The 24,454-nt window shown below is 43.0% G+C and overlaps 1 protein-coding gene across 3 annotated transcripts in view; it reads left to right on the top strand.

Moving 5' to 3' along the window:
- tmem65 (transmembrane protein 65) overlaps window positions 1-24,454 on the top strand; it is a 102,983-nt gene that overhangs the window by 44,509 nt on the left and 34,020 nt on the right. For 2 of the 3 annotated variants that reach the window (XM_068032404.1, XM_068032406.1), the window contains 3 exons: window positions 10,894-10,938; window positions 14,250-14,317; window positions 22,627-22,681. In XM_068032404.1, the coding sequence (XP_067888505.1) occupies window positions 10,894-10,938; window positions 14,250-14,317; window positions 22,627-22,681 (168 nt within the window). The remainder of the gene's footprint in view (window positions 1-10,893; window positions 10,939-14,249; window positions 14,318-22,626; window positions 22,682-24,454) is intronic. The other variant, XM_068032407.1, reaches the window with a different exon arrangement.

The following is a 24,454-nucleotide window of genomic DNA, read 5'->3' as shown; positions in this document are numbered from 1 at the left end:
TTTCTAATAATAGTGTCAAAATATTCTCTAACTAAATGTGACCACTATCAAGCATTTCAAGAAGCAAGTACATGACCATTTGCCCTTACTACATATGCATTTGGCAACCATGGGGGTGAAGGTGGAGGAGAGGTAAAGGGGAGACTGATGAAACATAAAAGACTGAAGAATGAGATCTAAACATAGGAAACTAAAGCTGAAGTAAGTGAGAATTGCACCCTATTGAAAGGTACCATCTCCAACAACAGAGTGTCTAATTACCTCGCCTTGACATTCAACAGCATTAGCATTGCTGAATTCCCCCACCATCAACATTCAGAGAGGTCATCATTGACCAGCCTCATAAATTCTATGGCTACAAGAACAGGTCTGAGGCTGGGAATTCTGTGCCAACTAACTCCGCTTTTTACTCCCCAAAGTCTGTGACCATCTATAAGGCACAAGTCAGGAGTGTGATGGAATACTCTCCACTTGCCTGGATGGGTGCAGTTCCAACAACACTCAAGAAGTTCGACACCATCCAGAACACACCACTTGATTGCCACCCCATCCACTACTGTAAACATTCACTCCCTCCAACACCAGTGCACAGTGTCAGCAGTGTGTACCAGCTACAAGATGAATTGTAGCAACTTGCCAAGGCCTTCAACAGCACCTTCCAAACCCGTGACCTCTACTGCCCTGAAGTACAAATGCAGCAGATGCATGGGAACACCACCACCTGCAATTTCCCTTCCAAGTCACACAGCATCCTCACTTGGAAATATATTGCCATTTCTTCACTGTCACTCGGTCAAAATTCAGCAACTCCCTCCCTAACAGTCAAATTTAAAGAAAATGGTATAGTGGGATCCTCTGAGGGGCTCTATACTGTAGCTGGCATTTTGGTAAACTGTAATAATTGTGTGTGAAATACTTATCCTGAAGTAGATTTTTTTTTTGCCTTTTGGCTGTGAAATACTCTAGCCCACTTGAATTGTAAGTGATAGCAGCTGTACAAATATATATTTTGTACTTACAAATTTGTTTTGTGCCCGGAAGAACATTTTGAGCTGTACACCACACCTGATGGTGATGGGTCTGATGGTGGAAGTAATTAGAAGTGATTCCACTGCTGTGTATCCAAATAGTATAGCCAGTATATCGCCAGAAGTGGCTTCTGTTCCTGCCCCTTCACTTGCAAGCATGGAATTAGCTCCCATGTGTGTTTGGACTATATCCAGCTTCGCATTTCTTGACCCTATAACTGCCTACATGTTGGCTGACTGCCAGTCGAACGTTAATGTCTTTGGGACCAATAGCTACCTCCAAATGAGCATCAGGAAGACAAGCTGTAATTTCTGATTCGAACCCCATTCCCTTGTCTCCATCCCACTCCTCGGCTACTCATTCGAGGTGAACTAGGCTGTGCAAAACCTTGGAATCCTGTTTGACCCAGAGCTGAGCTTCAAACCTCACATCCAGTCTATCATTAGTCCACGTGTTTCCACTTCTACCCACTTCAGTGTGTCTGCTGCTGAAATCCATGCTTCTGTTACCTGTAAATTTGATGACTCTAAAGCCCTCTTATCCTGTGCTCTCCATTGTCTCAAACCTATCTGAAATGCAGCTGCCAGTATCATGTATTGTACTAAGTTCTGCTTATACATTTTCCTGACCGATGCTAACTCCCTGTCACTAACCTATTCTAAATCTTCAGGATGGATTTTACCAGCCCTTTAGGGACAAGCTGTGAGAGAAGGCGGGGGTGGCGTGCACATCGCCTTCCCGACACCATGGAATTTTACTAGGGGTGGGGAAGGTCAAGGATGGCCTTCACGCCCAGAGGCCAATTGAGGCCCTTAAATGGCCAATTAATCTTCCAGTTGGCGCTGGTTTTTCACCAATGGTGGGGTGGGAGTGGGGGGGAGGGGCCTCTGCCACATGGGAAGGCCACCCAGTAAAAGCTGGCAGCCTCCCTGTGGGCTAGGTGTGGGGTGGGGCAGAGGCCCTCCTGATTGGGTACTCTGTGGCCCACAAAGAACCCCAAAAGAACCCTCTGGTGGCAAGGGCCACGCTCACTGGAAGATACCCTCCCCCCCCCATCCCAGCCTCACTAATGACCCCAACCCCCCTACTTGCCGGGGCCACTCAGGCAGGCACTTACATGGGTTCTGGAGCCTTCTCCACGGCAGCTGCTCTGGGCCTCCTGCAGTACCAGCAATGACCACTGCTCCTGGTGGTGCTGCTGGCCCTATGGCTGGCAGCTTTTGGGGTGGGACCCTGACCCTTAAAGGGCACGGCATCCCTAACAGCAAGCAGTTAATTGCCTGCCCACCATCGAATTTGGTGGGCGGGGGGCTGACAAATGGCCGAGGCAGGGTCGCCCCCATCCCACTTCCGGCCCAATTGTTGGGACCCCGACACAGAAATGAAATCCCGACCCTCATCTTAGTATCCCGCTATGGCCTTAACTCATTACCTCTGCAAGCTTCTCCGGCTTTTTAATCCCCTGCTATAATCGTTGAATGGTTACAGCACAGAAGGAGGTCATTCAGCCCATTGTGTTCTATGCCAGCTTTCTGCAAGAGCAACTCAGCTCGTCCCACAGCCCCACCCTTTACCCATAGGCCTGCAATTTTTTCTCTTCAGGTAATTATCCAGTTTCCATTTGAAAGCCCCAGTTGAATTTGTCTCTTCCGCAGTCTTAGGTAGTGCATTCCATATCCAAACCATCTGCTGTGTAAAGAAGTGTTTCCTCGTGTTGGTTCTTTTGCCATTCATCTTAAATTGGTGTCCTCTGGTTTTCGACCCTACCACCAATGGGACCCCTCATGATTTTGAATCTATCAAATCTCCTCTCAACTTTCTCCTCTCTAAGGAGAACAATTGCAGCTTCTCCAACCTGTCCATGTAACTGAAGTTCCTCATCCCTGGAACCATTCTCATAAATATTTTCTGCATCCTCTCTAATGCTTTCATATCCTTCCTAAAGTTGGTTCCCAGAATTGTACATAGTACGCCATTTGAGGCTGGCCCAGTATCTTCCAAAGGTTCATCGTAATTTCCTTGCTTTTGTATTCTATGCCTCTATTTATAAAGTCTGGATCCTGTATGCCTTCTGAACTACTTTTTCAACCTGCCCTGCCACCTTCAACAATTTGTGTACATATACCCCCAGGTTCCTCTGCTCCTGCATCCCCTTTAGAATTGTATCCTTTAGTTTATATTGCCTCTCCTCATTCTTCCTACCAAAATGTATCACTTCGCACTTCTCTGCATTAAATTTCATCTGCCACGTGTCCACTCATTCCACTAAGTCTGTCTGTATCCTCTTGAAGTCTATCACTAGCCTCCTCACAGTTCATTATACTTCCATGATTTGTCATCTGCAGATTTTGAAATTGTATCCTGCACACCCAAGTTTGCGTCATTAATACAAATAAAGAGAAGCGGTGGTCCTAGTACCGACCCTTGGGGAATCCCACTGTATACTTTCCTCCAGTCTGGAAAAATGACTGTTCATTGCTGCCAACATTGTATCCATGCTGTTACCATCCCTTTTATTCCATGGGCTTTAACTTTGCTGACCATATTACCCTCATCAACCCTTTCTGTTACCTCATCAAAAAAAAACTCCAGTGAAGTGGGTTAAACATGATTTGTCTTGAACACATCTGTGCTGGTTTTCCTTAATTAATCCACACTTATCCGGGTGGCTGTTAATTTTGTCCTGGATTATCATTTCTAAAAGTTTACCCACCACTGAGGTTAAACTGATTATTGGCCTGTAGTTGCTGAGCTTATCCTTACATGCTTTTTTTGAACAAGGGTGTAACATTTTTGCAAGTCTCCAGTCTTATGGATCCACACCTGTATCTAAGGAGGATTGGAAGATTATGGCCAGTGCTTCGTCAATTTCCACCCTTGCTTCCTTCAGTGTTCCTCTGCTGCTTCACATCTGGTCCTGGTGACTTATCAACTTAAGGTACAGCTAGCCTTTTCAATACCTCCTTTTTAATCAATTTTTAGCCGATCCAGCGTCTCAACTACCTATTTGACTATGACTTTGGTAGCATCTTCTTAGAATCATAGAAAGTTTAGAGTACAGAAAGAGGCCACTTGGTCCGTCGTGTTTTCGCCAGCCAAAAAATGAGCCACCCAGCGTAATCCCACCTTCCAGCATTTGGTGCATTGCCCTGCAGGTTACGGCACTTGAGGTGCAATTCTAGGCACCTTTTAAATGAGTTTTAGGGTTTCTGCCTCTATTACCCTTTCAGGCAGTGAGTTCCAGACTGCCACCATGCTCTGGGTGAAAACATTTTTCCTCATCTCCCCTCTAATCTTTCTACTTTTTAAAATTTTATTTATATATTTTTTTGCATCTCTCCTCTAATCTTTCTACTAATTAATTTAAATCTGTGCCCCCTAGTCACTGACCTCTCTGCTAAGGTAAATAGGCCCTTCGCATCCACTCTATCCAGGCCCCTCTCAATTTTGTATATTTCAATCAAATCTCCCCTCAGCTTCCTCTGTTCCAAGGAGAACAACCCCAGCCTATCCAATCTTTATTCATAGCTGCATTTTTCCAGTCCCAGCAACATCCTCATAAATCTCCGTTGTGCCCTTTCTAGTGCAATTGCATCCTTTCTGTAATGAGGTGACCAGAACTGCACACAGTACTCAAGTTGTGTCCTAACCAATGATTTATACAGTTGCAGCATAACTTCCCTGCTCTTCTATACCTCAGCTAATAAAGGAAAGGATTCCCTATGCCTTCTGAACCATCTTTGTTGATCTGTCCTGCTATCTTCAGGGATCTGTGGACATTCAGTCCAAGGTCCCTCACTTCCTCTACACCTCTCAGTCTTCTCCCATTCTTCCTTGGTAAAGACAGATGCAAAGTACTCATTTGGTACCTCAGCCATGCCCTCTGCCTCCCTCTGTAAATCTCCTTTATGGTACCTAATCAGCCTAACTTCTGCTTTTACTACCCTTTTACTATTTATTGCCTGTAGAAGACTTTTGGATTTTCCTTTTATGTTAGCTGCCAGTCTCTTCTCATACACTCTCTCTTTGCTTCTGTCACTTTTTTCACTTCTCCTCTGAACTTTCTATATTCAGCCTGGTTCTCAATTTTATTCTCAACCTGACATCTGTCAACGCACCTTTTTTCTGCTTCATCTTGCTCTCTATCACGCTCATCATCCAGGAAGCTCTGGCTTTTGCTGCCTTTGCTTTCCCCCTCGTGGGAATGTACCTCAACTATACCCGAACCATCTCATTTTTAAAGGCAATTCATTGTTCCATTATAGTTTTGCCTGCCAATCTTTAATTTCAATTTACCTGGGCCAGATCTGTGTTCTCTGCACTGAAATTGGGTCTCCCCCAATTAATTTATTTTTACTCTGGATTGATCCTTGTCTTTTTCCATAACTAACCTAAATGTTATAATACTATGATCGCTATCCCCTATATAAGTGGACATTTGATCCACCTAACCCACCTCATTCCCCAGAACCAGATCCGGCAATGCCTCCGTCATCATTGAGTCAGAAACATACTGATCCAGAAAATTCTGATAATAATTAAACTCTTTCCCCTCTTTGCCCCTGTATACTAATACTATCCCAAACAATATTAGGATAATTAAAGTCCTGCATTATAGCTACTCTATAGTTTTTTGCACTTCTCTGTAATTTCCTTGCAAATTTGTTCCTCTATTTCTTTCCCGCTAGTTGGTTGCCTAGTAGCAGCCCCTGTGACCCCTTGATCCTTTGATTTTGACTAGCATATCCTCCAACCACTTCAGTTCTACTCTAAAAGCCTCTGCGTCTTCACTTCTGTCCATCTTTAAAAACCTTCTCAAAAATTAACTTTTCAACCAAGCATTCGATCACTTCTCCAAACCTCCATCTAGGAGTTGGGAGACCGTTTGCCTTAGCTATCTCTATTTATGAAAGACTTTGTGACATATTTCTGGGAAAGGCACTATATAAATTCAATTTATACAATTAAGTGTGTTTTACAAGCAGCATGCTGGCCCAATATTAAGGAAAATTTGCCAGTGATTTCATTTTTCTCCCCTCAAATTGTATTTGTTGCAAAGTACTTAATGAGGACATTGCAACTGAACAAAAAGGAGGGAGTTGGAGAAATAAGTGAGCTGAAAAACAGAATATTTGGGCATAACAGCTTGAGATGCCCAAATTTCAGGAAGCAGTGTACACAAAGATGTGTTTTGAATTTTTTTTAAGTAACAAAAAAAGGAGTTGAGGTAGAAATCAGCAACTCTGTGGCTAATTATGTTAAAAGTATTTTTGTTCTCAAATCTGCTGCATTGCTCAGTATGTTACCAGGAGGAGCTACTTTATTACACATTTGTTTCTAATAGAATGTTTTGAGCAGCTTCCTTTGTGGCCAGGTTTATAAAGCCAGTGACTACTAAGCCATACTTTCCTGGTCTGTGCTTAGTTAGCTGATTTTACTTAGGGTGGCTACAATTGACCTTGGCATCCTTGGGGTAGAGAAATAAAAATCACCCAGAGTTTCTGCTTCTGGTTGCTGCAAACTATGTGTGTGGATGCTTGAGGACAGCCTCAAGTACAACTATAGTCACGATGGTTAATAGTCTGCCAATGCTTACTACATGGGCTCATATGACAAATGGCCACTTTGCAGGTGCTTGTGTTGCACTGTACCACAGCAGGGATCATTGCCTTCAGGAGGGGAGAAAATTGGCAAAGGAACCTTTGAAGACATTTAGCACAATAGTGCACTTCTTGCTACATGTTCATTTTGCTAAATTTTATCCTGTAGCAAGTTCATTAGTATTCGCTCCACACACCATCAGCATGTTTTAAATGGTTTTCTTAACTGGAAAGTGAATGCAGTGAAGCTACACAACTTGCACCTCACTTTAAATGCCTTTGCTTAATGAAGAGAGAATCATTACTAAATCCAGCTATGCCTTTTCTAGTTGCAGACAAAAAGGAGTCACATATACTCCTTTTTATAAATTAAACATAGTATTAGATTATTGTTTATGAAATTAAGTCTTAGTTATATAGCCCTTTAGCACATTTTTGCAATGCCTCAAAGAGCTTCACACAACGCAGTGGTTTTGCATTGTAATGAGTTATGTAGATAAACATGACAGCCAATTGCAGCAGCAATGTTCCATCTGCCTGAACAGGCACTGCTGTTTAATCTCAGCATCTTTGACAATGTAGCACTTCCTCAGTCATGAGTTCCAGCGTCTGTCCAGCTTCTGTGCTGATCTTTTTGGATTCTTGCCTTCTGACCCAGAACTGATGGTGAGCCAAGCAGTTTTTCTTAAATGTCCATTATAATGGATATACCCTTCAGATTTTGCATTAGTGTTCGTTATTTTTCTTTTGATATTGATAATGTATAATTTTAATGGTAATGTTGCTGTTTTCCTTACATACTTTTTCAAAATTGCCGGCAAAGGACAAAATGTTCTTTTGAACCGACTCTCTCTGATCAACTTCATATTTCTTTAGACCATATTTAACACATTGTATTTGTAGTGATGTACATCTCGAATGTCTAGATCACTGGTCGTATCGTTGGGGGAGCAGAGAGGACATTGTTGACTTGTAATCCTTCACCAAGAGAATATTGCTTTGAATCACTGACTTGAGCTTAAGTTTTATTAAATCATTTTAACGGCACTTCAAAAAATAACTCTTTCAGCTCCCTTACCTCCCAGAAGAAAATGGGCAATATGAATCTTGTAAGTCTAACACCAATATATTGCCTCTGAATTGTCTATTGACAGGAGATCTGAATTTTTTTTTGAAGAAATTTAAAAAGACCATTTTAAAAAAAGGATGACTGCTGGCAGCTTAAGATAATCACCTAGTTTGCTACACTGTATCCTACCTTGCAAAGGATTGTGAGGAAGGAGACAAAATGTCTGCTAATTTCCCAGCAAGAACCAAGACCCAGGAAGTTTGAATAGAAATACTTTTTTTTTGTTTCACATTGAGGATTGGCAGATTTGTTTGTTTTTTTGTACCTTCCTGAACAATCATCATTGTATTTGTGACATTCTTTCTATTAAGTGAATGTAGGTATGGAGTATTTTGTCAGGAAACTTCCACGCCAGGGAATTAACAAAAGTATTGTTTTAATATTTGAAGGGGTAAAAGTAGGAAATTTGAAACCAGATTAAGGGAGGTATATAAGTTTGGGGACTAAATCTATAAACCTATAGTCTGTGTAGCAATGTCAACTACTTTGAAGATAATTTGGATAGCACAAGTCTGTTGACCTGGTTAAGCAGATTACTGCCACTGGGGTAGTTATTAGGCTGTATGTTATGCATGTACAGTACTGAATATTGACCCTTTCTGATCATAAATGGCATGGTCTGTGTATAGGAACTCCTGTTAAAGAGAAAAAGGTTCTTAAAAACTGAAACTGTAACAATCTGCATCTGAAGTAGAATTCTATTTTGAGTGTGTTCACTGCAGTATCTAGTGATTAGTAGCTTAAGTATTCCATTTGACCCATATTTGTACAATCCTCAGGAATCTACTGTGTATAAACAGTTCTCTGAAAGTAATGCTTTATGCTGTTAGAGATGACGAGTAAATGAACCTTTCAGTGCAGCAGTCATGGAAGAGCACTGACCAAATCCACCTTTCTATTTATTCTTTTTTCTTTCTCGGAATCCAAATCTTCCTCTTTATAGAAAAAGCACATTAGGCAAACCTGGCTTAAATTTACTAACTTCTATGTTTGAGAATTAGTAATAAAAATATAATCCACAGCATCTAAAGATTAGTATTTCAGGGCACATTTCATAAGAACTCATTACAATAGGACAAACACAAGGAATTCACTAATTCACACATCTATAATATAATCACAACCTCAAATGTATCAAACAAGGGCCCCTTTCCTGGTATGGTCATATCAGGGTTTATCTTTTAAAACACATTTTTTTTTTTAGCTTAACCCCTCAGTAAGTCCTTGCTCACTGCTCTCTAATTGTAATTGTAAATGAACCAATCAGGCTTTCTTAGGTTTAAATAAGAAAGATGTAAGTTTATTAACCTTATCAGTCTAACTCAGTTAAAATTACTAAAATACATGATGCAACCACGAGATAACCACACACAGACAAATAGATACAGAGGGGGGAGAAAGAATAAAGGGTGGGGGGAGGGGTTGCAGTAGTAAATGGAATTCAGTTACTGTCTTTAGTTTGGATTTAAAGTCCTTGATTGGAGTTAAGTCTTGCAGTTCTCACTGGGGCCCATTGCACACTTTCAAACTTGTTTTGCTGGTACCAGAAGACTGAAGAGGCCCTCTGTCATGAGGCTTAAGCTGCTTCCGCGGGTTCCTGGGATGTTGCTTGAGAGAGAGAGACAGGGAGAGAGAGAGAGGGACTTTCCTTCTCTTTGGTCTTCAACTTGCAGTCTGGCCCAAACCTTTCTGTGAGGCACAATTCAATCAATTACCAGTCTGGCCAGCAAGTAAGTCATGTAACCAGCTCTGTGTTTGAAACAGCATTGTTTCAAAAGTTCTCCAGTCACGCTCAGTGGCGGGGAGGCTGGGGTGAAGGTTTATCTCTTACAAAGTCAGTGGCTCTCAACGTCTTTTGATCACCAGTATTGACAAAACCCATCTCGCTAATTGAATCACTTCCATTGTCTCTCTATTCAACTGTCTCTCAGAATGCAAATGTGAAGCCATGTTTTCAGCCGTTCAGCTCTGTGGTCTTTTTAAACAAGTTCAAGTAGTGTTCCATATAACGAAATTAATATGTTTCCATTTGGCCGGTGTGGTTTCCGTCACACTGCTAATTCAAAGTCCTTGCACAGTCAGAATCAGTAGGCATACCTCTGTAATAACACCAGCATTCAATATGTGAACCTATCATTAAAATGAGCAAGGGTGAAATGTATAATTTGAAGTTAAGGTCGAACTCACTTCTTTTATTAAGAGGGTCCAAATATGAGAATTTATCTAAGGTGAAGGACTGAAATTCATCATGGCTAGGGTAGTGATTGAATGAATAGAAAGATGATGAAGTAGTTTGTTTCAATTACTTTCACTTTTTGAAGCAATGGCAAGGTCTTGTATTGGTTAAAGAAGCATCGGTTGTGCAAATGTTACTCTTGCCCTGCTGGTTTGGTATACCTGTTTTCCCTGGGTGTTATATGGCAGCTTAAATATCTTTAATAATCTATTGGTGACACCTTAAAAGTGAGCACTATAACATGAATGAGCAGCCTCAGGCAATATAGATATGCTACCCACCCCTGGAAGGTCACTAATGGTACCAATATTTGCTTGAAAAATCATGTTATTTTGTTATGTCTAATCAAGCAGGTAAGGACAAATAACATCTTTGAGATTTAGTATATTGGCTTTGGTAATAGAGAATTCATCTGAGCTTTGGACTTGTTCCCGTTTGTGGTAGAATCTTTATTGTATTTTGTGTTGAAACATCTTAGGTAGGCTCAGCAGTGCTCTGCGCTCAAATTCCTTTCATTATGGGTGTAATTTAGATGGTGTCACAGGCAATGGAGACAAATGAGATGTTCAAAGTAAGGAAGCAGCACCAGGGTTTTTTTACAGCAATACTTTAAGCTGGGAGAAATGTTGAAATGCTACAACATGGGAAAACAGTGATGGATGATAACTTCTGAAATTTGGGCATTATACAAAATGGTGTTGTGGGTCTGATTATTCATTGTCCTCATTGAGGTTGCAGAGGTTTGGTACATTATCACTTTCATCAATTCTAGTGGTACTTTAGTGTCTTGTGCTATATGGTTGTGTGTGTTCTATTTGTGTATTTCTGAATGTGCCATTTAGAGAGAGTATTTATTATTTGCATATGCAGGTCTAACTATTTCTCTTTTCTCTTTACAGAAGAATTGGAAGTTAAGCCTCCATCATCAGCACAGCGCAGATATGGTAACGTATCTGTTTTATAACCATTGTGTTCTTCGGTCAGTTGCAACAAAACAGTCATTATATCCTTACACATTTGTTTTTACTTGAATGAATTGCGCTCAACGAAGTAACAGAATTTGAAGTCTGCAGTTGATATTCTTTTGGCTTCGATGTAGTCAATTTCTGCAATAAACAGTCCTTGCATACGTTACGATCAGCAGGTTTACTGTTACCAATATCTAGTCATACAATAGCATGAGCTGGGAGGGAGTGGGTCATAACAATGAAATCCTTTATTATGTGATATGGACACTGTAATCTTGCACATCTTTCTCCTATCTTCTGGGATATGAACATGCGACTGAGACCAGGCTATATGCCAGCAAGTTGCTTTATTTTCAATGTGCTTGAGGAGCATAGTGTTTGTTGGGAATTTTAATCCGTTTGAAATACCATTTATAACATAGGAAGGAAAGCATGTCACCATTGGGATAAATACACTGTTATGACCACGTGAGGAAGGGGTCTCAGGCTTCCCTTTCGCCCCTTCTCTGGTTTTAGGAAAAAACAGGGTTTATCTTTTAAACACAGTGATTTAACTTACCACCTCAGTGAGCACTTGCTTATGTTCCTCTAATATAATTGTAAATTAACCCATCATACAGGTTTTCTTGAGTTTAAACAAGAAGATGTAAGTTTATTAACCTTATCACTCTAAACCGGTTAAAATTACTAAAATATGTGACGCATCCATGCTCACATCATGCGAGAGACACACACACACATACAAATAGATAAAGAGAGGAAAAAACAGAGTTGGGAGGTTGGAGTAGAGTCCTTAATAAAAATGGAACTTAAATACGGAAGTGTAGTCCCAGTGTCTTTAGTTGAAGTTAAAGTCTTGAAGTCCTCGCTGGGCCACGTGCACAATTCAGGCTTACTTCTCTGGTTCTGGAAGGCAGGAGAGGGGCTTTATCCATGTCCCATGATTGTTGACTATAAGGATCTGTAGTCTTGAGGCTTAGTAGCTGCCACCGAGACTTCGCTGGGAGTTTGCGAGAGAGAGAGAGAGAGAGAGAGAGAGAAGGAGGTGCTGTTTTCTTCCTGGATTTCAGTTACTGCCTTTCTGAGGCACAATTCCCAAACTGTCAGAGTTACACAGGCAGTCATGTCATGTGACCATCTCTTTGTTTGAAACAGCACCTTCTGGAATGATCTTTGAAATTCCAGGCTGTTCAGACATACTTGGTTGGGGAGGGGGTGGCAAGGTGGGCTTTGTCAAAGTCAATGGGTGTCGATGGTTTTTGACGATCAACATTGACAAAACCATTCCTGGTAATTTAATCAGAGAGCACCCCATTGTTCTAGCTAGACTGAGTAATCACCTCTGTCTCCAGTTGGCCTTTGGCTTTTCATGTGCAAATTTGTGTGTGGCCATCTTTAGCTGCTCTGTTCTGTTTTTTAAAATTTATTTGTAATAATGTCCAGGAAGAGTCTTCAGGCAAAGTTCCGTAGGATGAAATAATACTTCCATGCGGCATTTGGGGTTTCCGTTACACCTCCGTACCACGCCGAATGAAATGCAACAATAGGCAGCATTTCATTAAATTAAAAAGAGAAAACACAGGAAAGCACACATGCATTTTTTCATTCACTCTCCTCCACTCAGAAATCTTAATATTGTTGCAGCTTGTCTTTTTCTCTCTGCAGCAGTGCAATTCAAACTGCCCTTTTCCCTTGAGGTTGGTCTGAGTTGGCTAGGTGTTGTCCAATGGGTTTAAGGTTTCTTTGGTTTAGTTTGTAATAAGCTGTGAATGGGCATCTCAATAAACGTGGTTGGCAGGGCTCCCAGCACCAGGCCGAAAAGATGGGGGAAACCCCACCTCGGCCATTCCAAGCACCCCCCCGACCCCTGCATGACCTTGTGTTGTTGCAGCACTTAAGTAACCGGTGCCAGGAAAGTGGCTGGCCAATCACAGGGCTCACTAGTCCAGAAGGCCCTGGTGTGGAGGGGGGGAGTGGGGAAAGGATGGACGTTAAGTGCAGCGGGAGGGGTTCCAGGGTACTGGAGTTTTTCCTGGTGGGGGCCCTTCATGGACTGCAGATTGCCCACAGGGAAGGCACCTCATATTACTGGGCAACCTCCCTGCATTGCATTAATAAACCATTTAAGGGCCTCAGTTGGCCTCTGGGCAGGAAGGCAGTCATCAGCCTATCCCACCGCCTGACAAAATTGCTTGGCAATGGGAAGGTGATGGGCCCTCTGCCCCCTGCTTCCCATCGCAATTGTATGGGCCCCCCCCCACCTCCAAACCCTTGTCAGGGTGACCCATAGAGTCCAGCCCACTGACCTCTTCTTTCCTCCGCAAGACAGGAAACCAAAGGTTTCCTACCTCTCCTACCTCTCCCTATCTGGGGATTGGGAGTTGAGCTGCCAATCAAACAAACTGTTACCCTAGATATGGGCTTTCAGCAGTTAAATATGTTGAGCTCACTTGGAAGGGCCTATTCTAATATATAATGTGAATGTTTATTGGAATGACTCCATTGTCTCAAGCTGATGTGGAATGCAGGAGACACCATTTCCCCTGCTAGCTCATTTGGATCTACTTCTTTGTGCTTAATTCTGATACACATAAAGATGTATGGATTTAACCTCTTGTGTGCTGAATTTAATTTAATAGCATTGTCCTAATTTGAAATGATCCAAAATCTCCCCTCCTCCTGGACACATAAACAATAACTGCTATATGCACTAAAAACAGTTAAATAAAAAGTTGAGTATCAATGTTTTGTACAAATTACATGGAGCCAATGCAAATTTCTTCTGGGTGCATGATCACAATGAGACAAATCCTACTACAGCATCTTGATGTGGTCAACCGACTCTGCCCTGTTACAAATTTCCGCCACAGAACGGCCAAATTAGCAATATAAGAGGAGAAAAGAAAATGTTTGTAATAAAATTATTAAGCAAAATGTTAATCATTCAAAAGCAATTGGATCTTTCCCACAGCTTTCTAATAAATCCTTTGAAAGTCAAACCTATGTAACCAGTAATCTGACTGCTGTGATTTAGGATGCCACAGGGATGCCTTTATTTATGTTTGAGTGTTTTTATATTTTGCGAAATCTATATATTACATAAAATGTGTTAAATCAGTGTAGTTTGGTTTTGATCAGATTAAGATTTGTTTTCAGTGGAAGTTGAGGTGACAATTAGAATTTTATTTGCAGTAATGAGTGCTATAATTTAATTATAATGTGATTTTTTTTTAATTGAGGCCTTGTTTAGGGAAAAACTTTTCATACTTTTTTTTTAAATCTTGCAGTGTTTCTTCACAGTGCAATACCATTTGTGGGATTTGGCTTCCTGGACAATGCTATAATGATTGTTGCAGTAAGTACTTCTCCCATGACCCTTCCTCCATTTCTTAACATTGAGATACTAATCTTAAAGGGGGCCATTTTTAAGAGGGGTGACTAAATATCATTGGAAAGGATTGGAAGGATATGCTGATGGGATTAGATGAAGTAGGGTGGGAAGAGGCTCATGTGGAGCATAAAAACACTAGCATAGGCCATCTGAGTCAAATGGCTTGTTTTTGTGCTGTAATTTTATATAATTCAGGGATCGGTTTACTTGGCTGAATTTTATCAGCCTCTTGACAACATGGGCCGTGGCAGGGAGGCCCGTAAAATGTTAGTGGGAGTGGCCCGCCTTGACTCACGATGGCGAGAAGGCCCGGCCAGGTATTAACAGTGGCAGCGAGTGGCGGGGCCTTCATTAAAATAGTGAAATTAGCCAAAAGTAAATGCAAATGAACTTACCTGCCGCCCACGGGCTGTCCTACGCTGATTTTACGGCTAACAAGCTGCAACTTGCACGCCTTCAGAACTCCGTTGGAGTTCCGAGGCAAGACACTGGTGGGGAGGGGGGAGGAATAAAATTATCAGGGCGGAGGGGTGGGGGGGTGGGGGGGTGTGGTGCGGAGCGTGGAACACTGTTTCTATTGGTTGTGGGGATGGTGGGAAGGGGTTAAGGGTCAAAGATACTGAAGTTTGGGGGGGAAGTTCAGAATTTCATAAAGTGTACTTTTGGGGGGGGGATAGGTCAATTTATGTGTTTAGGACTCAGTGAGGGGGTGGGAGAGGGGATTCATTGTTACTTTAAAAGTTTACTAATTGTTTCAAGCTCACCAGCACCTTTAAATATTTAATATATCATGAAGGTCTTGAAGTCCTTTAAAAACTGGGAAATTCCGAGGAACAAAGGGACCTTGGCGTGTTTGTCCATAGATCTCTGAAGGCAGAAGGGCAGGTTAATAGGGTGGTGAAAAAGGCATATGGGACACTTGCCTTTATCAATCGAGGCATAGATTACAAAAGCAGGGAGGTCATGTTGGAGTTGTATAGAACTTTGGTAAGGCCACAGCTGGAGTACTGTGTGTAATGCTGGTCGCCACATTATAGGAAGGATGTGATTGCACTGGAGGGGTGCAGAGGCGATTCACCAGGATGTTGCCTGGGATGGAACATTTAAGCTATGAAGAGAGGTTGGATAGGCTTGGGTTGTTTTTGCTGGAGCAGAGAAGACCAAGGGGTGACCTGATTGAGGTGTACAAGATTATGAGGGGCATGGACAGGGTGGATAGGGAGCAGCTGTTCCCCTTAGTTGAAGGGTCAGTTACAAAGGGACACAAGTTTAAGGTGAGGGGCAGGAGGTTTAAGGGGGATTTGAGGAAGAACTTTTTTACCCAGAGGGTGGTGACGGTCTGGAATGCCCTGCCTGGGAGGGTGATAGAGGCGGGTTGCCTCACATCCTTTAAAAAGTACCTGGATGAGCACTTGGCACGTCATAACATTCAAGGCTATGGGCCAAGTGCTGGCAAATGGGATTAGGTAGACAGGTCAGGTGTCGTTAATGCATCGGTGCAGACTTGATGGGCTGAAGGGCCTCTTCTGCACTATTATTCTGTGATTCTGTGAAAAATGGCAGCTGCACAGTGGGGCTGGACGGCATTGCCGGGGACACAGCGGCCACCCCCTCTACGCCATCAGGGGCGGCCGCTCCGCCCCTTCCATTTAAATTAGTCCCCGCATGTAATATTACTTCCATCACTTCCATGTCAGAAGGCCACCGCCTTCACAGTGCCCTGTCGCGGAGCGCAGTCCATTGTTTTTGTGGAGAAGCAAAATGTGTGTACGACACATCACAGAGCAGTAGGACAAGAGTCTGAACTGAACAAACCTTTTGGGATGTTTGTTTTCAACCGTGTGGCATTGAAGGTCATAGAGTCATAGAGAAACAGTACTGAAACAGGCCCTTCGGCCCACCGAGTCAATGCCGACCATCAACCACCCATTTATGCTAGTCCTACATTAATCCCATTTTCCCTCTTGCATCCCCTCAATTCTCCTACCACCTACCTACACTAGGGGCAATTTTTTCTATGGCCAATTTACCTATCAACCCACAAGTCTTTGGCATGTGGGAGGAAACCGGAGCACCCAGAGGAAACCCACACGGTCACAGGGAGAACTTGCAAACTCCACACAGGCAGCACCCAGAATCGAACCCGGGTCGCTGGAGCTGTGAGGCTGCGGTGCTAACCACTGCGTCACTGTGTGGAGTGGCGATTAGGGCCTTTTTGGAAAATGGAATGGTGGATTATTTCTGACTGCTTCTGTGCACCTCCTAGTGATCAGTTACATTGGCCAATCTTTGGAAACAGTTTACCTGCCTGACCTATAATGTTTATCTTTTTTACATTTTACTACAATTTTGTCTGCTAATTTTCATAAGTTTTGAGAATGTAGTTTATAGAGAAAGGAAAAGGTACACTCAAATCAAGTCTCATAAAGGTAGCAATAGATGTTAAGGTGGCATGTTGAAGATTGTTGCATCTTAATTACCAATCTACTCTCCTCCTCCATCCATCCACTTATTGTACATTGCTAGCACCTGATTGCTAGAATGAAAATATTAGCCATGTTATGGTCTGAAGTTGTTAAACTCAACTAAGAGTAGAGGGCTACAAAGGACATTGTAAAAAAATGAGATGTTGTTCCTTGAGATTGTGTTTTGCTTCATTGGATAGTGCAGAAGGCTAAAGATAGGGACATCAGAGTGAGACTTGGGTGGGGAACTAAAATGGCAAGTGATGGGGAGCTAAGGGTTTTACTTATGGGGCAGAACGAGGAGATTGGTTATGCAATAACTTAATTTGTGTTGATCCCCTCCATGTAGTGGAGCCTGGAGCAGTGAGTACGGTACATTAGGTTGGGGGCCCTGGACGGTGGTGTGGGAAATGTTAAATGAGCAGGTCTTGCATCTCCTGCACTTAAATGGGAAAGTGCCTGGGAGAGGTGAGCAGGTGGTGGAAGTGTGAACCCAAGTGTTATGGAGGCATTGGTTCCTCTGGAAAGCTGAGAGGAAAGGAAAGGGGAAGATAGATTTTGAGGTATTGTGGTGGAGGATGGGTGCAGCTCCAGCAACACTCAAGAAGCTTGACACCACCGATGCACAGTAGCAGCAGTGTGTACCATCTACAAGATGCACTGCAGTAACACACCAAGGCTCCTTAGACAGCACCTTCCAAACCCGCGACCTCTACCAACTAGAAGGACAAGGGCAGCAAATGCATGGGAACACCACCACCTGCAAGTTCCCCTCCAAGCCACACACCATCCTGACTTGGTACTATATCGCTGTTCCTTCACTGTCGCAGGGTCAAAATCCTGGAACTCCTTTCCAAACAGCATTGTCGGTGTCCCTACCCCGCATGGACTGCAGCGGTTCAAGAAGGCAGCTCACCACCACCTTCTCGAGGGCAATTAGGGATGGGCAACAAATGCTGGCCTAGCCAGCGACACAGTGGCGGCACAGTGGCACAGTGGTTAGCACTGCAGCCTCACAGCTCTAGGGACCCGGGTTCGATTCTGGGTACTGCCTGTGCGGAGTTTGCAAGTTCTCCCTGTGTCTGCGTGGGTTTCCTCCGGGTGCTCCGGTTTCCTCCCACATGCCAAAGACTTGCAGGTTGATAGGTTAATTGGCCATTATAAATTGCCCCTAGTATAGGTAGGTGGTAGGGAAATATATAGGGACAGGTGGGGATGTGGTAGGAATATGGGATTAGTGTAGGATTAGTATAAGTGGGTGGTTGATGGTCGGCACAGACTCGGTGGGCCGAAGGGCCTGTTTCAGTGCTGTATCTCTAAACTAAACTAAAAAACTAAACCCATATCCCATGAATGAATTTTTTTTTAAAAAGGAAGAATAGAAGGTTAGGATAGGGGAGACCCTATCACAGTTCCGAAAGGGGAGAGACATGGGAAATGGGAGGATTTTGCTGAAACTGGGAGGAAGGAATAAAGTCCTTTCTTTCTAAATATGGTTATAGGATCCTGAAATGCTGGGCATATCAGGTTCCAATGCACGCTGACTACACCCAAATCTACCTTAACACCACTCCTTTCGATCCCTCCACTGCCTCTGATTTGTCACACTACTTGTCCAACATTCAGTATTGGATGAGTAGAAATTTCTTCCAATTAAATATTGGAAAGATTGAAGCCATTGTCTTGGTCCCCACCACAAACTCAATTCCCCAGCCACTGACTCCATCCTCTCCCTGGCTACTGTCTGAGACTGAACCAGACTGTTTGCAAACTTGGTGAAATATTTGACCCTGAGCTGAGCTTCCGACTCCATATTCTCTACATCAAGACCATCTACCTGCACCTTTATACCATCAGCCGCCCCTGTCTCAGATCATCTGCTGCTGAAACCCTCATCTATGCTTTTGTTATCTTAAGACTAAACTATTCCGATGTTCTCCTGACTGACCTCAAACTTTGCACCTTCCAGACGCTAAAGCCCATCCAAAACTATGCTGCCCGAATCCTTTAAAATTCTCACCCTTTTCAAATTCCTCCATGCCTCGCCCCTCCCAATCTCTGTAACCTCCTCCAACTCTCCAAGGTGTCTGAGCTCCTACTTCTCAGATTTTACATCTCAGATTTTCATAACTCCACCATTGCCGACCATGCCTTCAGTTGTCTAGGTGTTAAGATCTGGAATTCTCTCTCTCAACCTTTACACCTCGCTACCTTGCTCTCCGCTTTTAAGAAACTCTAAAACCTACCTGTTTGACCAAGCTTTTGGTAACCTGTCCCTGTCCTCATTTCTTTGTACGTGACTATGCATCAGATTTTGTTTGATAATGCTCTGGTTAAGAACCTTAGGACATTTTGTTACATTAAAGTTGCGATATAAATGGAAATTGTTATAAAAATGTGGTATTAACTAAAGCATTATTGCAGAAGTGTTTACGGGAGACCATTGCTGCTAAAGAAATTAAAGAGAGCGCAACTGCACTCAAGTACCTTCCTCTTGCTTAAATAAAATGTGCATCAAGAAACTTTGCAATTTTTCACTCCAGTAGTTTAAAGCACTTTCTGGAATTGATTGTTAATCTCATCTGTACAGTGATGCAATAGAAATCCTTTTCCATCACAAGCATACTGAAGTAAACCTGGATCTTCGAGACAATCTGGAAGTTATATAGTTATCAAACCTCCCTTTTTCCTCTTTAATTGTTATTAAGATGTACATGTGACGAAATGTCTCAATTCTAAGATGCTCTCTACATGGTATTTGAGAAAGTTACGTTGCATTTTAAATTAGAATTATTAGAGATATGGATATAAATTGGAGAAGCTGATTGGATTGTACGAGAAATACCGAAAGTAGTTTTCGTCTGAAAATTCCAATCAAAAAATATCTCTGAATTTGCCCTCAATGATGGGGGAGCCCAGCACATTAGTGCAAAAGACAAAGCTGAAGAATTTGCAACCATCTTCAGTCAGAAGTGCAGAGTGGGTGATCCATCTCAGCCTCCTCCTGAGGTCCCCAGCATCACAGATGCCAGTCTTCAGCCAATTCGATTCACTCCACGTGATATCAAGAAATGTCTGAAGGAACAGAATACAGCAAAAGCTATGGACCCTGACAACATCCGGCAGTAGAATCATAGAAAGTTTAAGGCATAGAAAGAGGCTACTTGGCTCATCATGTCTGTGCCAGCCAAAAAACGATCCACCCATTCTAATCCCATTTTCCAGCATTTGGTCCGTAGCCCTGCAAATTATGGCACTTGAGGTGCATGTCCAGACTCCTTTTGAATGAGTTGAGGGTTTCTGCCTGAACTACCCTTTCAGGTAGTGAGTTCCAGACCATCACCGCCCTCTATGTGAAAAAGTTTTTTCCCATCTCCCCTCTAACTTTTCTACCAATCACTTTAAATCTATGCCCCCTAGTCACTGACCTCTCTGCTAAAGTGAATAGGCCCTTCACCTCCACTCTATCCAGGCCCCTCAAAATTTTGTACATTTCAATCAGATCTCCCCTCAGCCTTCTGTGTTCCAATCTTTTCTCATAGCTGCATTTTTCTCGTCCCGGCAATATCCTCGTAAATCTCCTCTGTACCCTCTCTAGTGCAATTCCATCTTTTCTGTAATGAGGCGACCAGAACTGGACACAGTACTTAAGCTGTGGCCTAACCAATGAGTTATACAGTTCCACCATAACCTCGCTGCTCTTGTATTCTATACCTCGGGTAGTAAAGGAAAGGATTCCATGTGCCGTCTTAACCACCTTATCGACCTGTCCTGCCACCTTCAGGGATCTGTGGATATTCCAAGATCCCTCACTTCCTCTACACTTTTCCATATTTTCCCATTAATCATGTATTCCTTTGCCTTGTTTGACCTCCCCAAATGCATCACCTCACACTTCTCCCGGTTGAATTCCATTTGCCACTTTTCTGCCCATCTGACCAGATCATCAATATCTTCTGCAGCCTACTGCTATTCTCCTCGCTATCTACCACACGGCCAATCTTTATGTCATCTGCACACTTCTTGATCATGCCCCCCCCCTACATTTACGTCCAAATCGTTAATATATACCACAAAAAACAGTAGTGCTGAAGACTTGTGCTCCAGAACTAGCCGTGCCCCTAGTCAAGCAGTTCCAGTACAGCTACAATATTGGCATCAACCCGACAATGTGGAAAATTGCTCAGTTATGTCCTGTCCACAAAAAGCAGGACAAATCCGATCGGGCCAGTTACTGCCCAATCATACTACTGCCAATCATCAGCAAAGTGACAGAAGATTCCGTCAACAGTGCTATCAAGTGGCGCGTATACAGCAATAACCTGCTCACCAATACTTGCTTTGGGTTCCGCCAGGGCCACTCAGCTCCAGACCTCATTACAGCTTTGATCCAAGTATGGATAAAAGAACTGAATTCAAGAGGTGAGGTGAAAATTACTGCCCTTGACATCAGAGCAGCATTTGACTTAGTGTGAAATCAAGGAGCCCGAGCCAAATTGATGTCAATGGGAATCAGGGGAAATCTCTCCATTGGTTAGAGTCATAGCTAGCACAAAGCAAGATTGTTGTGGTTGTTGGAGGCCAAACATCTCAGCCCCAGGACATCGCTGCAGGAGTTCCTCAGGTTAGTGACCTAGGACCAACTATCTTCAGATGCTTCATCAATGACCTTCCCTCCATCATAAAGTCAGAAGTGGGGATGTTTGCTGATGTTTGCACAGTATTCAGTACCAGTCATAACTCCTCAGATACTGAAGCAGTCCGTGCCCACATGCAGTAAGACTTGGACAACATTCAGGCTTGGAATGGTAAGTCACAAGTAGCTTTCACATCACACAAGTGCCAGGCAATGACCATCTCAAACAAGAGAGAATCTAACCATCTCCCCTTGACATTCAATGGCATTACCATCACTGAATCCCCCACTATCAATATTCTGACAGTTACTAGTTACCAGAAACTTAATTGGACCAAACATATAAATACCTTGGCTACAAAAGCAGGTCAGAGGCTGGGAATTCTGCAGCGAGTAACTCACCTCCTGACTCCCCAAAGCCTTTCCACCATCTACAAAGCACAAATCAGGAGTGTGATGGAATACTCTCCACTTGCCTGGATGGGTGCTCCAACAATACTCAAGAACCTCAACACCATCCAGGCCAAAGCAGTCCCCTTGATTGGCACCCCTTCCACCACCTTTAACACTCACTCCCTTCATCACCAACGCACAGTGGCAGCAGTGTGTACCATCTACAAGATGCATGGCAGCAATGCACCGAGGCTCCTTAGACAGTACCTTCCAAACCTGCAACCTCTACCAACTAGAAGAAGGGCAGCAGATGCAAATACATGGGAACACCACGACCTGCAAGTTCCCCTACAAGTCACACACCATCCTGACTTGGAACATATCGCTGTTCCTTCACTGTCGCTGGGTCAAAATCCAGGAACTCCCTTTCTAACAGCACTGTGGGTGTGACTACATCAGATGGATTCCAGCAGTTCAAGAAGGCAGCTCGTCACCACCTTCTCGAGAGCAATTAAGGAGGGGCAACAAATGCTGGCCTTCAGTGATTCTCACATCCCATGAAATAATAAAAAAATCATGCTGCAGAATATTTCACATTAACATATTGATTACATTAAAATAAAATATTCTATTTTATTGTATTGTACTGCAGTGCTCTTTTAGCCACCTTTAAAAGATTGGTTTGAAAAAAAAGGCATGAGGGGTCATGATTGTGCATAATTAAAAGTTGGCATAGTTAAATATTTTGATGCAATATTAATTTTAGTTCTGTTTTTCAGGGAACCCAGATTGAGTTGTCCATTGGAGTTATTTTTGGAATTTCTACAATGGCAGGTGAGCATTCGTGCACCACTTCTGGATCTTTGCCAATCTTGTGTATTTTAGAGGTTTTTTTCTTCGCCATGATTCTGTAATTTATCAAATCCCAAAGATTCAGCCACAACTCCCTTTTCTTCAGGAAAACATAAATAAACATAAAAATTAACATTTTTCCTGCTACAGATGTTGAACAGTTTATGCTTCTGGCCTTTTTATGAATATGAGCAGTAACTATTTATGAAACCTCTGATGGCATCTCGAGTTATGAGTCATTTCAGAAGTCTCCTTGTTTCCTCCTTCATTATTTTTGGATGCATTCCATTTGGGTTTGTTGTCTCATGACTATTCAGATATGTTCTTTTAATGATACCTTCATTGCTATTTAGCATTTGCTCCCTGGATCTTGTAACTTCTTGTCTGTCACGAGAGGCTTACCCTACTCAATCATGAAACGTTCGCAATTTTGGTGCATAATTCTTTCTCACTGTCACATCTGTTATTTTTAAGGGGCCCTATTTGTTAATGTAATAGATTCCACACTCAGTCTTTTTTGCCTTCATTATCTTTGGTGATATTGTTCATTTTATCTTCTCTCCCTCCCCCTTTATAAGTTTTCTTGGCAGTTTGGAAATTTATTTTATGGCAATTTTTGTTTGTGCCATTTAATGAATGAGATTTACTATTTGTGTAGGAGGTAGCAAGGCAATCACGACATTCACAATAATTTTTCCCTCATCAACTATTTTTGCTCCAATCAATCTCCCCTGTGTTCTTGAGTTATTTGACCCACACCTTGAGATTTTGCACGTCTGTTGGCCATACATTTAGGAAAGGTGTTGGCCTGTATGTTTAAAAATGCTATTTTGTAGTTTTATACTTCACTTGTTCTGTTACTATTTTTCAGAAAAGTATTTTGTTGAATTTTTTTCATTCTAGTTTTGATTTCAGAAGTAGCCAGTGCAATCTTAGCCTTTGTGTGAAGGCTGAGCACCGTTCCCCTCTCCTACCTGCCCCCACTGCAATTTTACCAGCAGCAGGGAAGGTGGCAAATGGCCTGCCCCCCCAGGCTGATTAAGGCCCTTAAGTAGGCAATTAATTGCCACTTAAAGGCCTCCTCCCACCGCCATTGGTGTATTACCAGCAGCAGATGGTTACTTCACCACCTTGGGAGGCCTCCCAGTTAAACCTGGTGGCCTCCTTGTGGGATGGGGGGGGGAGCCCACCTGATCAGGCACCCCGTGCCCCTCGGAGGATCACCGCCCCCCCCCCCCACCCCCGTCGGCGGTACAAGCTACCTCCGCTGGACCCCTCACCCAGCCCTGTTGAGCGACCCCCACCCCCCTTGCCGCGACCCAGCCAATTTGTTCCCAGCAAGCCCCACACACTTACATCTATCTGGGGCCTCTTGCATCTTGTGGGTCCAGGCTGGGTGCAGTCCCAGCAGTGGCTACTGCTTCCAGTGGCGCTGCTGGGACTGAGGAGTTTTTTTTTCGAGATACAGCACTGAAACAGGCCCTTCGGCCCACAGAGTCTGTGCCGACCATCAACCACCCATTTATACTAATCCTACACTAATCCCATATTCCTATCATATCCCCACCTATCCCTATATTCCCCTACCACCTACCTATACTAGGGGCAATTTATAATGGCCAATTTACCTATCAACCTGCAAGTCTTTGGCTGTGGGAGGAAACCGGAGCACCCGGCAGAAACCCACGTGGTGACAGGGAGAACTTGCAAACTCCACACAGGCAGTACCCAGAATTGAACCCGGGTCGCTGGAGC

This window comes from Heterodontus francisci, chromosome 5 (assembly GCF_036365525.1).
Source record: "Heterodontus francisci isolate sHetFra1 chromosome 5, sHetFra1.hap1, whole genome shotgun sequence".
Taxonomy (NCBI): domain Eukaryota; kingdom Metazoa; phylum Chordata; class Chondrichthyes; order Heterodontiformes; family Heterodontidae; genus Heterodontus; species Heterodontus francisci.
This window is presented reverse-complemented; position numbering and strand designations above follow the sequence as displayed.